Genomic DNA, 13766 nt, shown 5'->3' with positions numbered 1-13766 from the left:
ATTTGGGGCTGTTTCTGAAGGATGGGGAGGCTCGTGTTGTATTCGCTGTTGATGCACTGCAACAGATTTTACTAACAAAGGCTGCTGTTAGAAGCATTACCATGTCCAATTATCGGTATAACTGGCCAATGTAACGACGACGCATTCAGTGTTTTGCAGGAAACTATACCGAATGTAGGTAGTCTTTTTATCTTGATTCGCTCGCCAAATCAAAATCCTATATCGGTTAAAAGGTTCAACTTTACTTTCGTTAATGGACCGACTAGTAATGAAATTATGATAAATTAATCGAACAGTTACCTTCGATGTAAAAATAGTGCAGTGTACCTGATAATGTAATGTATGTATCCAAAGTAGATGATCACAATACAACCGAGCCTCATTAGTCTAATTTTTAACCTTTATTTTTCGCACGTACCCAGAATTGGTTTTGAATTTAGCATATGTACCATAGATAGTGAATTGTTATTATTACGTAGGTTCATACATAGGTAGCCGAATTTCTGTTCGGAAAATTGCCTCCAGCATGACTGAGAGCTTCACTTCTGCCACATGAGGTAGGGGGATAGAGTGCGAAAAAAACGAATGCTCCTCCAAGCAACTGAAAATGTTATTTAAAACATGCAAAAAAAAATGTTTGCTTTTATTGTCAATGTTATTGAAAATTTTTGCTCTCACTTCACTTGAGGAGCAATTCATCTTCAATTTTCATGAAATAGGTACCTATAGTCGTAATGTGAAGTATTTCTTTCAAATTTTCACTTGCTTATGTCTAGAAATCTTCGCCTTCCCCTTGGAAAAAATACTGGTCACACCACGGTTCTGTAAGAGGAGGAGGAAAGGAGGCGAAAAGAGCTCAAAAAATTAAAAACCCTCCAATTTGACTTGAAAGTTACCACTCAGGAAGAATTTTAGCTCTGGACTTCTGGAGGTGCTCCTGAAGGAGAGAAATGAGCCCTCAAAGAGAAGGTATTTTCCAAAAAATTGCTGTTTTTGTTCCTGTCGCTACCCAGCCCTCTAACTCTCCTGATAATGCCACAAAATTTTTGGAAAGACATTTTGCTTATTCCTTTTTCACAGAAAAGGCGAATGAGACCAAAATCACCTCTGTAAAGCCAAATGGTGAGAAAGGACAAGCAAAAAATGAAAATCAGAAAGTCAACAATGTCAACATTAAATTTTGAATTTTGTTCGAAGTGAGCTTGTGAAAATAGTCTTTGGCGGATTTTTGTGTTAATTCTTATTTAAAGCTGACATTTGAACGAATAATTAGTGCTAATTACTTTTGGGTAATTTCAACGGTGAGTTTTCAAATTTCTGGTCAAAGTTACTTTTATGAAGTGCCCTAAATTCGACCCTCCATTGTTTTGGCAATTCCAAGACTTTGTTTTTTGCTACAGACATGCCAAAAGATGAACCAAAATCGTAAGAAATGGGCCGAAGTTTCCGGTAAAATGTTCTTATGTTGATATGTCAAGTAATAAATAATCTGTTTCAACTTCTTCAGACTTTGATTTTGGTGTTTTTTACTCATTTTAAAATTTTAACGTTTTTTGAGGAAGTTGATATTAGGGTCACTTTTTTTTTGGCAAGTGACCAATTTTCATAATTCGTGAAAATGTTCTAAATACTTTATATTCAGGCATTAAGTAATAAATATTTGTTTTAACACCTTTAGACTTTGATTTCGGTGTTTTTTTACTCATTTTTAACACGTTTTTTTAGGGGGGGGGGTCGATATTTGAGTCACTTTTTTTTGGTTGAATTTTTGAACTTTTTCGGAAAATGTAAAAAAAAGATAGTAAATGAAAATGTTGGGTCTTGGGGCTTTGGGATGTTGAAGTAGACATGTCAAGCTATCGTTCAAGCCATCACAGACATTTCCAGCTCAATTTGGCTCCGAAAAATTCAAAAAAATAAACTAGGGGGTCGATAATTGGTACCCTTACTGCACTGAGCGATTGAAAATTTGTAAATCGCTTATTTTTGAATGAATTTATGTTTTAAACACTTTTTTCTTCGCAAAATATTTCACATAAATTCCGTCAAAATATTAAAAGATATAATTACAGAAACTGGGAAAATATTTTGGAATGCAGATGGTGCCAATTTTTTGATCATTTTTGCCAATTTCAAACAATTGAAAAAAATTGCCAAGAACTGATAACATTTTTTCGATTCTTGAAATTGGCAAAAATTAGCAAAAATGATCAAAAAATTGATACCTACTACTACGTTCCAAAATATTCCCTCAGTTTCAGGAATGATATCTTTTAGTATTTTGGATACATAAATTAATGCAAAATAGTTCTTCATTTGCGGGAAAAAAATTCAAAAAGCGAATTTATCAAAAATAAGCGATTTGAAACTTTTCAACCGCTCAGTAGAACCCTAAAAGTGGTCTTGGAATTTTACAGCAATAGCTTACTTAATCACTTACATCGACGCAGAATCTCAAATCAAATGTACTTTCATTTGAAGCTGGACTATTTTCTTAAAGCAAACTGGGTAGCGACAGGAGCGAAAGAACTGCCGATCTTTTCGAAAATTCCTCTTCTTTGAGTTTGAGGACCCATTTCTGCCCTCCAGAGACACCCCTGGAGCTAAAAAAATGTTTGGGTGACTTGACTTTAAAGTTTCAACTCAAAATCAGGGTTGGAAATCGTTTGAGTTTGAATTGAATTGATGGTGATTTTCAAGACCTTTGAAAATATGATGGTTCCAGGTTCTGGTTCCCAAAAGGTTTTAAAATGTAGTTTTGACATGCTTTTCTGGTTCCAAGAGGTAACTTTCAGGTTCAGGTTTCCAAAGTAGTTTTCCACTTTTTTCAAATTCAAACTGTTTTATAGTTGTTCTGTTTGTTCTCCTATTTCACTTTTGGTGTTCTGCGGGTGGTTCCACCAATCAGAAAAACAGTTTCAAATGGTTCCAATTCAAAAGTATAGCAAAAATTGAAAATTCAAAGAAAATTCTTTTTTCACACATTTTGCCAAAAAAAACTTGAATTCTTATTTCAGTTTGATAAAAAAAAAAAGAAATTTCAATGGTAAGGAAACCAAAAACAACGGATTTCTGAAAAAAGTGTTGATGGTTCTTATTGAAATCATTATTCTGGTTCTTGTAATGATTGTTCTTTTCCTCGAACTCAATAGATTTTAAATGGTTCTAAATTTTTTGTAAAATCATTTTTATTTGGTGGTTCTTTTGGGATTTTTCTTTTCTAAATTATCAAACGGTTTTAGTGATTCTGGTTACCGTTTCTGCAGACCAAAGAAAGGGTTTGGAGTGGTTCCGAACGGATAACGAGGATGGTTCCAAATAGTTTTCAACCTTGCTCAAAATGAAGTGTCCACTGAATTTGGACAAAATCCGAAAACTTTTTTTTTCATTGTTTCATCCTTTATTTCATATTTAATTGGCACCACAAAACAAAATTAATGTTCTTAAAAACACGGAACAAATTACTTGAATAATAGATACTTATGTATTAGAATTACTCACTGGTCATCACAACATCGCTAGGTATCTAATTCTTCAGAAATCTCCAACTAGATATTATACGAACAACGAAAAAACACGACGTCCATTTTCGTAAAACTGTGTCATTTTCAAATTGATTAATGATGCTTATTAAATTAATATTCGATCACTTGAGTAATTCTAGTCAAATTCAAAATCATCTAAAAACTGAAATAAGCGAAGCGATAAATCAATTACGATCACAAAACACCCCGCACATTCACTCCACGAACACCACACTGTCCACTGCCGGCCGCGTCTATGCAAAAGGTAGACGAAAATATGTATACACACACACACACACACACAGACACACGCCAACGAACGAAATGATTTATATGTACATATGTACAACGACGCAATCCTTAAATTACGAGGAAACGACAAAGTACAACAATGCGACAAAACATATAACAATAATACCTATACGAGAGTCGAGGAGTATGAGTCACATCGGCTACGGTAACACTAACATTCACACAATAGAGATAAGCAATCGCGATAAGAATTAGAAAATTAGGGTGGTTGTACTCGTAAAAATCGTTGGATAAACTTGTCGATCTACATACATTATTTTTTTTTTGTATGCTTATAAAATATATCTAGAGCTGAATTTGATCTCATTTCTGAAAAAAATAATCGTGAAATACTTACCTTTGACAATAATATTGATTTTATCTCTATACTTATGTAAGTTAATTCGCATTTATTTATTGATGACTTGATTAACCCTACCTGTAATTATTTTACAGAACAGTAACCGACAACTATCAGTAAAATTGGCCGAACCAGAAAGCGAAAACTTGGTGGCACGAATCCACCAATACCGAACTCAGCTTCCTTCCATAGACCCATCTCAACGAATAATCATGATACAAACTCAAGAAGACAGAGAAGGACCACAAATAATTATCTACGCCGAACGACCCATCGAAGCTGAACGCCGAGTCGTGGTGATCCAAGAAAACCAAGATCAACGTGACGGTCGTCCGGGGCCTTTACTAATGATTCGTGAACAAGATCAAAATACAACTCAATATCAGACCGTTCAAAGCCACAATGAAAACACCGAAGAACCCCGATACACCGAGTACTCGGCTTGCGATGAAAAAGATGTTGAAATTATTTCTCAGCAGTCTGTCGAATGTGAAACACCTCAATCTTTCCAAATGATGACACTTGGTTCTGACACGACAGTTATGAATCCGCCGATTTTTTACAATACCGCTCTAAGAACCTTTCAAGTTGCTGTAAGTATCTATCAGATATCAGATTACTAATTATTTAGCCATAGATATAGATTTGATAGAACTAGCAATTATGTAGGCCTATTAGATGATCTAACCTTCTAACGTAAGCTTTCTTTGAAGTTTGAAGTTGTGCATATTGGAAAATTTTTCTCAAAATTGCCTCGATCTAAGGAATGTTCAGTCAGATCTGATCAAAACAGTCTGATCAGATCTCATCAAAGAGGTTCAAAGGTTCAAACAAATATGATCAGAGCTTATCAAATACCAAATAAGTCAGGACTGGTCTAATTAGATCTGATCAACCTGATCCAAATATGTGAGATCAAATATAGGAAGCCTGATCAGATCTGATTCAATGAGTCTGAACTGGTTTGATTTGATTAGATCTTATCAAAAAAATTCAGAAGATCTGAACAAATATGTCTAAAGCTAAACAAGTCTAATCAGATCCCATCAAATCAACCAAGAATTTGTCTATGAATAGTCGTTCGACGGTATTCTGGCATCCAAGAATATATACAGGAGACTGGCATTTCACTAATCTTCAACTTCAAAAATATTTTTCGGCATGTAATAGTACAGTTGCGCTACTCCGCACGTGCGTATGATGTACCTACGAGCACAAAAGAGCTTCCTTTATAGGTGGGTAGCGCGAGGGGAGCACTGTAACATGGCGCGCTACGCGCGCTACGTTTTAAAACATGCTAGATGCCACATTACCACATATTGTCTTTGAACCTGAGGGGTGTGGGCGGTTGTATATCAGGTAAAGTGGCATCACCAAACTAACCCTATTTTTGGAATGTACGGACCTGTAGGATATCAAATAACAGCAATGTTAAAGTGGCATCCGCAAAATGATGCCAGTTTGTGAAAAAGATGCCAGTTTACCATTCAACAACAAAAAAAGATGCCACATGGGCCCTGAACAACTGTATTCATAAATGTCTGAACAAGACTGATCAGAGATCTGATCATGGTTTAATAAAGTCGGATTAGTTCGAATCAGATTTCAGATCTGATCAATTCAGCCAAACAAATCTGATCAGATTTGATTGAAAAGATCAGATCAGATCTGATTCAATGGGTCTGAACTGGTTTGATTATAGATCTGATCAAATAGATCCAAAGGATCTGATCAAATACTTAATGTCTAAACAAGTCTAATCAGATCCCATCAAATCAACCTAGAATTTGTCTATTCATAAATGTCTGAACAAGACTGATCAGAAATCTGATCATGGTTTAATAAAGTCGGATTAGTTTGAATCAGATTTCAGATCTGATCAATTCAGCCAAACAAGTCTGATCAGATTTGATTGAAAAGATCTGATCAGATCTGATTCAATGGGTCTGAACATGGTTTGATTAGATCTGATCAAATATGTCTAAACAAGTGTGATCAGATCCCATCAAATCAGCCTAAAATTGTCTAGTCATAAATGTCTGAATAAGACTGATCAGATCTGACCATGGTTTAATAAGGTCAGAATCAGATTAGATCTAATCAGATTCCATACCTGATCGCAATTCATCCAAGCAAGTCTGATCAGATCTGATCAAATAAGTCTAAATAAGCATGATCAAGTCTGATCAAATCTGGTTCAACTGGTCTGATGAGTAACATTTGGTGAAATAAGTCTGCTCAGATCTGATCAAAGTAAGCTGATTTTGATTTGATCAAATTGGCCCATCTAAGTAGGTGTTAAAAGTTGAAACATCTGATCACATATACGAGTAGTAGATCTGGTCATGATGTGAGGGTTTAATTGACTGTGATCAGATCTGATCACGTAGATCCACACAAGTCTGATCAGATGTGATCAAATCAGTCTGAGCAGGTCTGATCAATTGTGAACTAGTCTGATCAGATCTAGTAAAATTGGTCTGAATAGGACCGGTCAAAGATATCTAAAGAAGTCTGATCAAGTCTTATGAGATCTCATTAAACAGGTTTAAACAGATCTGATCAGACCTTGTATTCAGACTTAAGATCTGATTAAATTAGTCCAGATCTAAACTAATCGGTATTTAATAGATCTAAAAAATAAGATTTGATGAAATAGGAACCTAAGTCTGCTCAAAATCTGATTAACAAACAAGTTTAATCAAATCTGATCACAGCGTTCTGAACAGGTCTGACCAGATCATTCTAATCTTTGATTAACATGTGATTTGATCTTTTCCCATTCAAATTAGGCTATATTTCAAATCAGATCTGCTCAGATACGGCCAATTTCCTGTATGACCAGATGTAATATTTTCCCCCTATGATGATATTAATGTTGATGGCGATGGCCTTATTGACGATCAAAATTTTATTTACCACTATAAAAACATTTAAATACTTCAATGGTACCTACCTAAATCACGACGACTCATCTTTAACTATGCTTTGTAGCCGGAAGCAACTCATGCAGTTTCTTGTGAAATCGCTGGAGCATGTTCATACCGATTCTGCGCCCAACAATTTCCAGTGACTCAAGCTTCAGCCTATAATACGTACTATAATCAGCAGTTTTTAACATCTGTAGCTGCTATTAACGAATTTTCTAGAAACCAATATATTCCAGCGAGTGGTTAGTTACCTACATTCATAATTTTTGTACTGTTTCTATGTATGATCATTCCCCTATAGTAGCTGATTCCATTCAAACGTGTTTGTTTTTGTCTGATCGCAGTAAATCCTGCCGAAATGGCGAGCTATGTAGAAACTCCGGTCAGTGAAGTGGCATTAGCTCCTGTAACTCCAGTCACGACTCAATCTTCAACATCATCTTACGAGCTAACCAGAAGAGCTACCGATCAACGGATAATTGTTAATTGTAAGTAACCCTGAAAGTATTCAAATACCTTTCACATTGGTCAACATCCTACTTTACATTTCATCCTCACATCGAAAGTTCCTCCATAATACATAAATTCATCATCAGCGGTTCAAATAGGCAGGATCAATTTTTTAGATTCTTTTTTTCGTTTTTTAATTTAATTAATGATAATAAAAATGGTTTCAGCTCAGAGTCATTTAACAGAACCACTATATTTGGCAATTCCTCCTACGAATATGCCGATAGATCAGGATAACATTACAACTCCGAATAGTTCACAATTTCGTTTTTCCGTTATGTTAGCTCTTTCTCCTATACCACCGGAGTATTATTATCGTACTATGAGTACGTATAATCAGTAATCACACAAACATTATTAAAATATTTATATTAGCCTACCTACGCTTAATAGCACGAGGAATCTTTGGTTATCCTGTATTGTACATATCCTTTTCATCTATTACTTTACCATTTCGTAAAAGTAGGCCTGCCTATGGTACCTAGGTACCTACGATATCTTCCATTCAATTTCAAACGATGCGAATTAAATTTACTTACGAATTTTTGTTTTTCTTTTTCATGTTTCAGATCGTACTATAAGAGGCCCGGAAGGATGTAATATCTTTATATATCACCTTCCCCAAGAATACAGAGACGAGGATTTATTTATTTTATTTGCAAGATTCGGAATGATCATTAGTACGAAAGTATACATCGATAAATATACCAATCAGAGCAAATGTTTCGGTAATTAGCCTTTTCCGACGAAATCCTATCCGCCTTTTTCTGTCTGCAAAAACCATCTAATTATGTTTATCTTATTTTGTAGGTTTCGTATCCTACACTAATCGTCAAAGTGCTCAGCGAGCCATTTGCGAAATGAATGGCTATACGGTTGGACAAAAACGTTTGAAAGTTCAATTGAAAACCCCTAAACATAGACGATATTAATTTATTCAACATAATCAGGTAATTATAACCGACTTAAATTAAAATTCTCTTAGGATTGCCAAACGATGAAAAATTTATTTCTGCCTGTCTGACTTTTGGTGCGGTTTCTGGGATAGGAATTAAAACGTGAAGCTGCTCTTTTACGTGTGGGATGAACTTTTGTATCGCTTTATTTTCTTTGAACTTGCTGCAGGAAATTTTAAATTGGTATATTTTTTTGGACAAAATTCTCTACCAATCCCCCTCTCTCGACCACTTTTCCCCTCTTCTCTTCTCCCTGGCCAGAAATTTTTTCTAACAAACTAATGGAGGAAGTGCGAAGGAAATTGAAAGCAAATCGTCTTTTCAATGCTAACCAAACGATGACTGTGACATTCAAGTTGAAGTACCTATTCGGTTTTTTTTGCCAGTTTCTTAAGACTTTTTGTTACCTTCGACAGTTTTTTTTTTTTTTTTTTTTTTTGTAAATAATATTTCTTCATTTGCTGCAATTTAAATGATTTTTTTTTACAATTTTAGCAATATTTTATGAAGTTTTAATAGTTTTTAAAAATTTTTGTAAAAATTTTGTTAATGCAACGTTTACACTTTCTGTGGGCTAATTTGTTTTACTTTTCGTTACTTTTTCTCAATTTTGGAAATTTTTGAAGTTTTTTTTTGTAATTTTGGATGTTTAGTTTATAGATACTTGGATTATTTTTCAGTATAAAATTACTCTTCCAAATTTTTCATCATTTTCAGTTTTCTTTTCTTTGCGATTACTGATAATTTTTTGGTAAATTACCTAATTGTAATTTTTAGTGAATTACCACCTGGAAATTTGAGGTGAGGTTTTACTGGTAATTTGGTAATATTTCAAGGTGAATTGCTGCTGATTTAAATTTTAATCATTTATATTATACTTGCTTCAATTACTGATGACTTTTGATCTTAAAATATAATTTAATCAGACTTTGAAAAACATTTTTGTAAAATCCTGTCAAGTTCCTATTAACGAAATTTTCATCGTTGAATTGAAAACATAAAATATAACCATGATTCAAAGCTTTTTGGGCAGAGGGTACTTTACCCCCATTTCTTTGCCTTTTTTCTATTACCTGTTTTTCTGTGTTTTTTTTTTGTATTTTTTTTTTTCGATAATCAAACATTACATTCATATTTTAAGTTATCATTATTGCAACTATTTTATGAATCTTTCAGAATTATTTTGTCAATTTTTCATCACTTTTCAAGGATTTTTAAATCAACTATCCCAATTATTGTAGTTGATTTTGAAACATTTTGTCAATTTTCTAAATTGTAGGAAACTTGCCTTATTTCACACAAATTTTTCTTCATTTTTATACATTTATATATTTTTTTTGACAAGTTAATGCATCTTGGTGACGTCTTACAGAATGTTTACTTTATTTTTCAACAAGGTTTATGAAAACTTTGAACACTTTTTTAAATTTGAAAATAATACTCCAAGTGATAACACATTTGTTCACAGTACATTTTTCAAATTCATATACTCAATTTTAAATTATAGCTCAAACATTTTATATTTGTTTTATTATGAAAATACAAGCGTTGGAAAGAAAAATTAAATTATCAACATTGTGAAATTTTTCAAATATCCAAGTACTTATTCATTTACCTGAAGTAAGTGAGAAAGCTACTATGAAGCACCTAAATACAAAAATAAACCAAACTCGTCCCCCTTCCAAGATGGCTAAAGGCCAACGATGATATGCAATTTTCTAGCTCATACAAGTGGAAGGGAAGGCGATGGTATGAAACTAAGTCCTCATATTGACACTTGACTGATCAAAAAATTGAGATCATCTGCATTTTGCACCCTTTCAAAAAAAATCATTCCATTATTTTATACTAACTGATTTGTATTATGGTATTCCATTTATTAATTAATATTACCTACTTATTCTGATTTCAGGTGAACGGAAACCGGTTATGTTGGAAATTTTTCAAACAAAAATGTTACCCATATGCTTTTTCTAGTCCTATCGCGATACTTTTTTCTTATTTTATAAATGTTTTATTTTTGTTTTCGTTTTCTATATACTTACACAATGATGAACGTAATCCAAGGATTTTTTTAACGCGCTTCTTTTTTTAGAAATAGGCGGGACCCATATTAATTTACATTGTCCAAAGGAATTCATTTTAAAAAAATGTACAATTACAATTTGTATTTGTTAATTATACTCGAACCGTTATAAGTAGATGATCTGTAGAACAAAATTTCAACAATAAAATTCGCTTATAACGTTTCTAAAGAAGAAATTTAAGAGAAAAAAATCCTCAGGGTTATTAACCGTATACTGCGAAGACTGACGTTGTTCCGAACATCACGTATATATAGTTTTTACTCTCTGTTGCGGGTATTTTAAGCGTAAGATTAATTTATAACTTAGAAATTTTTTATTTCGATGTGATAATTAAGTTGTACGTTAATCGTGATAAAAATACTCGCAGCGTCATACCGGTTGTAGAGCGAGCCAAAGTTTCAAGTTTTTTTTTTTATAAATAATCACTACTGTTTGAAACATGTTACACGATAAACTTACGTTATGTGCGAATTTTATGAAAAAAAAAGCATCAAAAGCGTAATTTTAAATGTAAAATATCGGCGTATTTATTTTTTATAATAAGCATACCACTATACGGACTTGTTTCTGTCCTTTAACACTTCATAGATTTTAGTTTTTTTTATCACTTTATCAATAGCTCATACAGGGTGTTTCGTAAATTGCTACTTTTGGTAGTTGGTAGTAGTATATTATACGCCTATTTATAAATTAAAAGAAACGCGCATATGAACCATACGATTTGAGCAAGAATACTATACGCGACGATACGCGATGCGATGCAGAGTTACCAAACGTGAAAAAAAATTATTCTTTCTGCAGTTAAAAAGTTGATGTTTGCTCATTTAGTACATTATAAAATGTTGCCATCGATGAAAATTATATTTCGAAGTAAAAAAATCAAAAACACTCATTTAATTGAAATCTTTACGTATTACGAGTATGTACTTCTTGCTCAAGCTTTTATTGAAAAATTTTATAAGCGTATTAAATACGCGATGATGAAAATTGTATTAATGTATTTATTTTAAGCGGCTTCGACGTATAACTTGGATAAGTTTGAATGTTAATTCTCCCTATACTTCAATTATTTTTTTCTCGTAGGTACATATTTATAGAGAATATCGTATAACGTTCTTAAGACATAATAACCTATCGTATTGTTTTTAATAACTTATTTATTTATTTTTCTCTGGTACTATAGAAAGTAAACGTGTAAGGTTACTTATTCTTCGTATAACTGAAGTACTTGGTACTGACATTTTTTTGCTATTTATTGAAATATCTATGCTTAAAATCATTGTGCAATTACATTATTTAAATGAATATACTTATTATATAAAATAATTGAACAACTGTGTTTCATTTTTATGGATTAATCAGTGGTGTTTTTTTCAACTTGAAAAGGTTTTTTTTTAAATTTTTTTTTTAATTTAAATTTTACCTGAAAGCTGAGCCTTTGAGAGAAAAATTTTGATTGAAAGCTGAAATTCGGCTTGCAGCATACGTGTAGGTAGGTCTAGATTACCATTTCGAATAATTTTAGACCCTCCTGCACATTTTTGGATTTTGTAGGTAGGTAGGTACTAGAAAAATGTTTACAAAAATGGTTTAATTTAAATATCTACCTAGTGTTGACAAAATCGAATTAAGCATTCTCGTCATCTCCTGACACTTTTCCGACTTAAGTATTTGGAAATAATTTTCCGAAATTTCTGCAAATTGAAATACATATAACGAGGAAGGTACTCCGATTGACGTGAACATTTTTGAAGCAGGTACCTACAGCTGAATCAATGGAGCATGAAAAAATGAATCACCATTTCACCTACCGAAATTTCAGGGACCAAAGTACATTTTCCAATTTTTGATGAATTTTTGAAAATCAAAGGGTCAAAAAATCGAGAAACTAAAATGTTACCACATTGACCTAGAAAGCAGTAAGAAGCCTATTTTTGAACCCCTTAAATCGATTGAAAACGATTTCAACCCGTTTTTGAGCAGTTCTGCAGTCTCCAGCAAATTTTTGAAAGTTGAAATTTCCCACAAAATTTTACCCCATAAAACTGACATTTATTTTTTACCGGCTTTTCGAAGAAAAGTCAGGTACTGTATTTGTCTCAACTGTGACAGTTTCGGTCCGGAGTAAATTTTCTTTGCGTTTTGGGGTGTTGGGATCATTGTGGGACCATTAGTTTTTTTTCAGGTTTCCTTAAAGTTTATATATATATATAGATTTCCCCCATGCATTACGCAGCCCATGATATTTCACTGACTTTTTGCGGACCGACTTGTGTTGGCACTAGCAGGGGCGCGCTTGAATTTTTCCACGTGTTCTCACAGCAGCTTACTGCTGGGCCATGAGAAGAAGGTATATACTCCACCAGGTTGGAAAAAGACTTACATTTAGGCTTGTAATTCGATTTTTGATTTTTGAGGAGAGCTCCCCACTCAAGTGTATGTTTTGTAGATATTCCCCAGACTTTTTCCGCCACCAAAAAAATGTTTTCATTGACTTATAGAGAGGTGCGGAGCTCGATTCGCTCGTGTATGTGACGCCAAGTTGATAAAATCAGATAACGCAGGTCTTTAGTGGTGTTTTGCCTTATGTACACACTGCGTTGGCTTGTTTTTGAATGTCTGTAGCGATTGAAAACAGAACAGACTTTTTGCAGCCCGGTACTGGGCTGCAAAAAGTCCTGATGGGCCGCAAAAAGTCTGAGGTTTATCTAGTATGGGCTGCGTAATACCACTTTTCATGTATATATATATATGAATACACGTACCTAGTACCTTGTGGTGCCCGGGTCTTTTATGGTAATTGTGGTGCCCGCGTACATGGAGGATCATATATATATGTATGATAAAGGTGTTTCGGAGCAGTTTAGTTTTTTTGGTATTTTTAGTCATAGTGGTGCCCGTTATATAAACTTGGTACTTGCGGTGCCTGCCTCAAAAAATTTTTTTCACCTTAGAGTGCATTTCATGAGATTCTACATCGTTTTATATAGAAAGACCTTGTGGTGCCCGATTTGGGCACCTCAAGACCAAAACCGGGCACCACAATGACTACGTATACTTAAAACGGGCACCACAATGACTAAGTTTAAATCTATATATATATATAT

At 33.6% G+C, this 13766-nt stretch overlaps 1 protein-coding gene across 5 annotated transcripts in view; it reads left to right on the top strand.

Annotated features, from left to right (window-relative positions):
* The window catches only part of LOC135842556 (CUGBP Elav-like family member 3-A), a 222793-nt gene extending 210808 nt beyond the window's left edge, over positions 1-11985 (top strand). For 4 of the 5 annotated variants that reach the window (XM_065360069.1, XM_065360070.1, XM_065360067.1 and 1 more), the window contains 7 exons: positions 4272-4769; positions 7171-7348; positions 7451-7594; positions 7784-7942; positions 8186-8344; positions 8427-8566; positions 10485-11985. In XM_065360069.1, the coding sequence (XP_065216141.1) occupies positions 4272-4769; positions 7171-7348; positions 7451-7594; positions 7784-7942; positions 8186-8344; positions 8427-8548 (1260 nt within the window). In that variant the 3' untranslated portion in view covers positions 8549-8566; positions 10485-11985. The remainder of the gene's footprint in view (positions 1-4271; positions 4770-7170; positions 7349-7450; positions 7595-7783; positions 7943-8185; positions 8345-8426; positions 8567-10484) is intronic. The other variant, XM_065360071.1, reaches the window with a different exon arrangement.
* Positions 11986-13766: the final 1781 nt, after the last annotated feature.

The sequence above is a fragment of the Planococcus citri genome, chromosome 4 (genome assembly GCF_950023065.1).
Source record: "Planococcus citri chromosome 4, ihPlaCitr1.1, whole genome shotgun sequence".
NCBI lineage: Eukaryota > Metazoa > Arthropoda > Insecta > Hemiptera > Pseudococcidae > Planococcus > Planococcus citri.
Note: the sequence above shows the minus strand (reverse complement) of the source record. Positions and strands in the feature narration are given on the sequence as shown.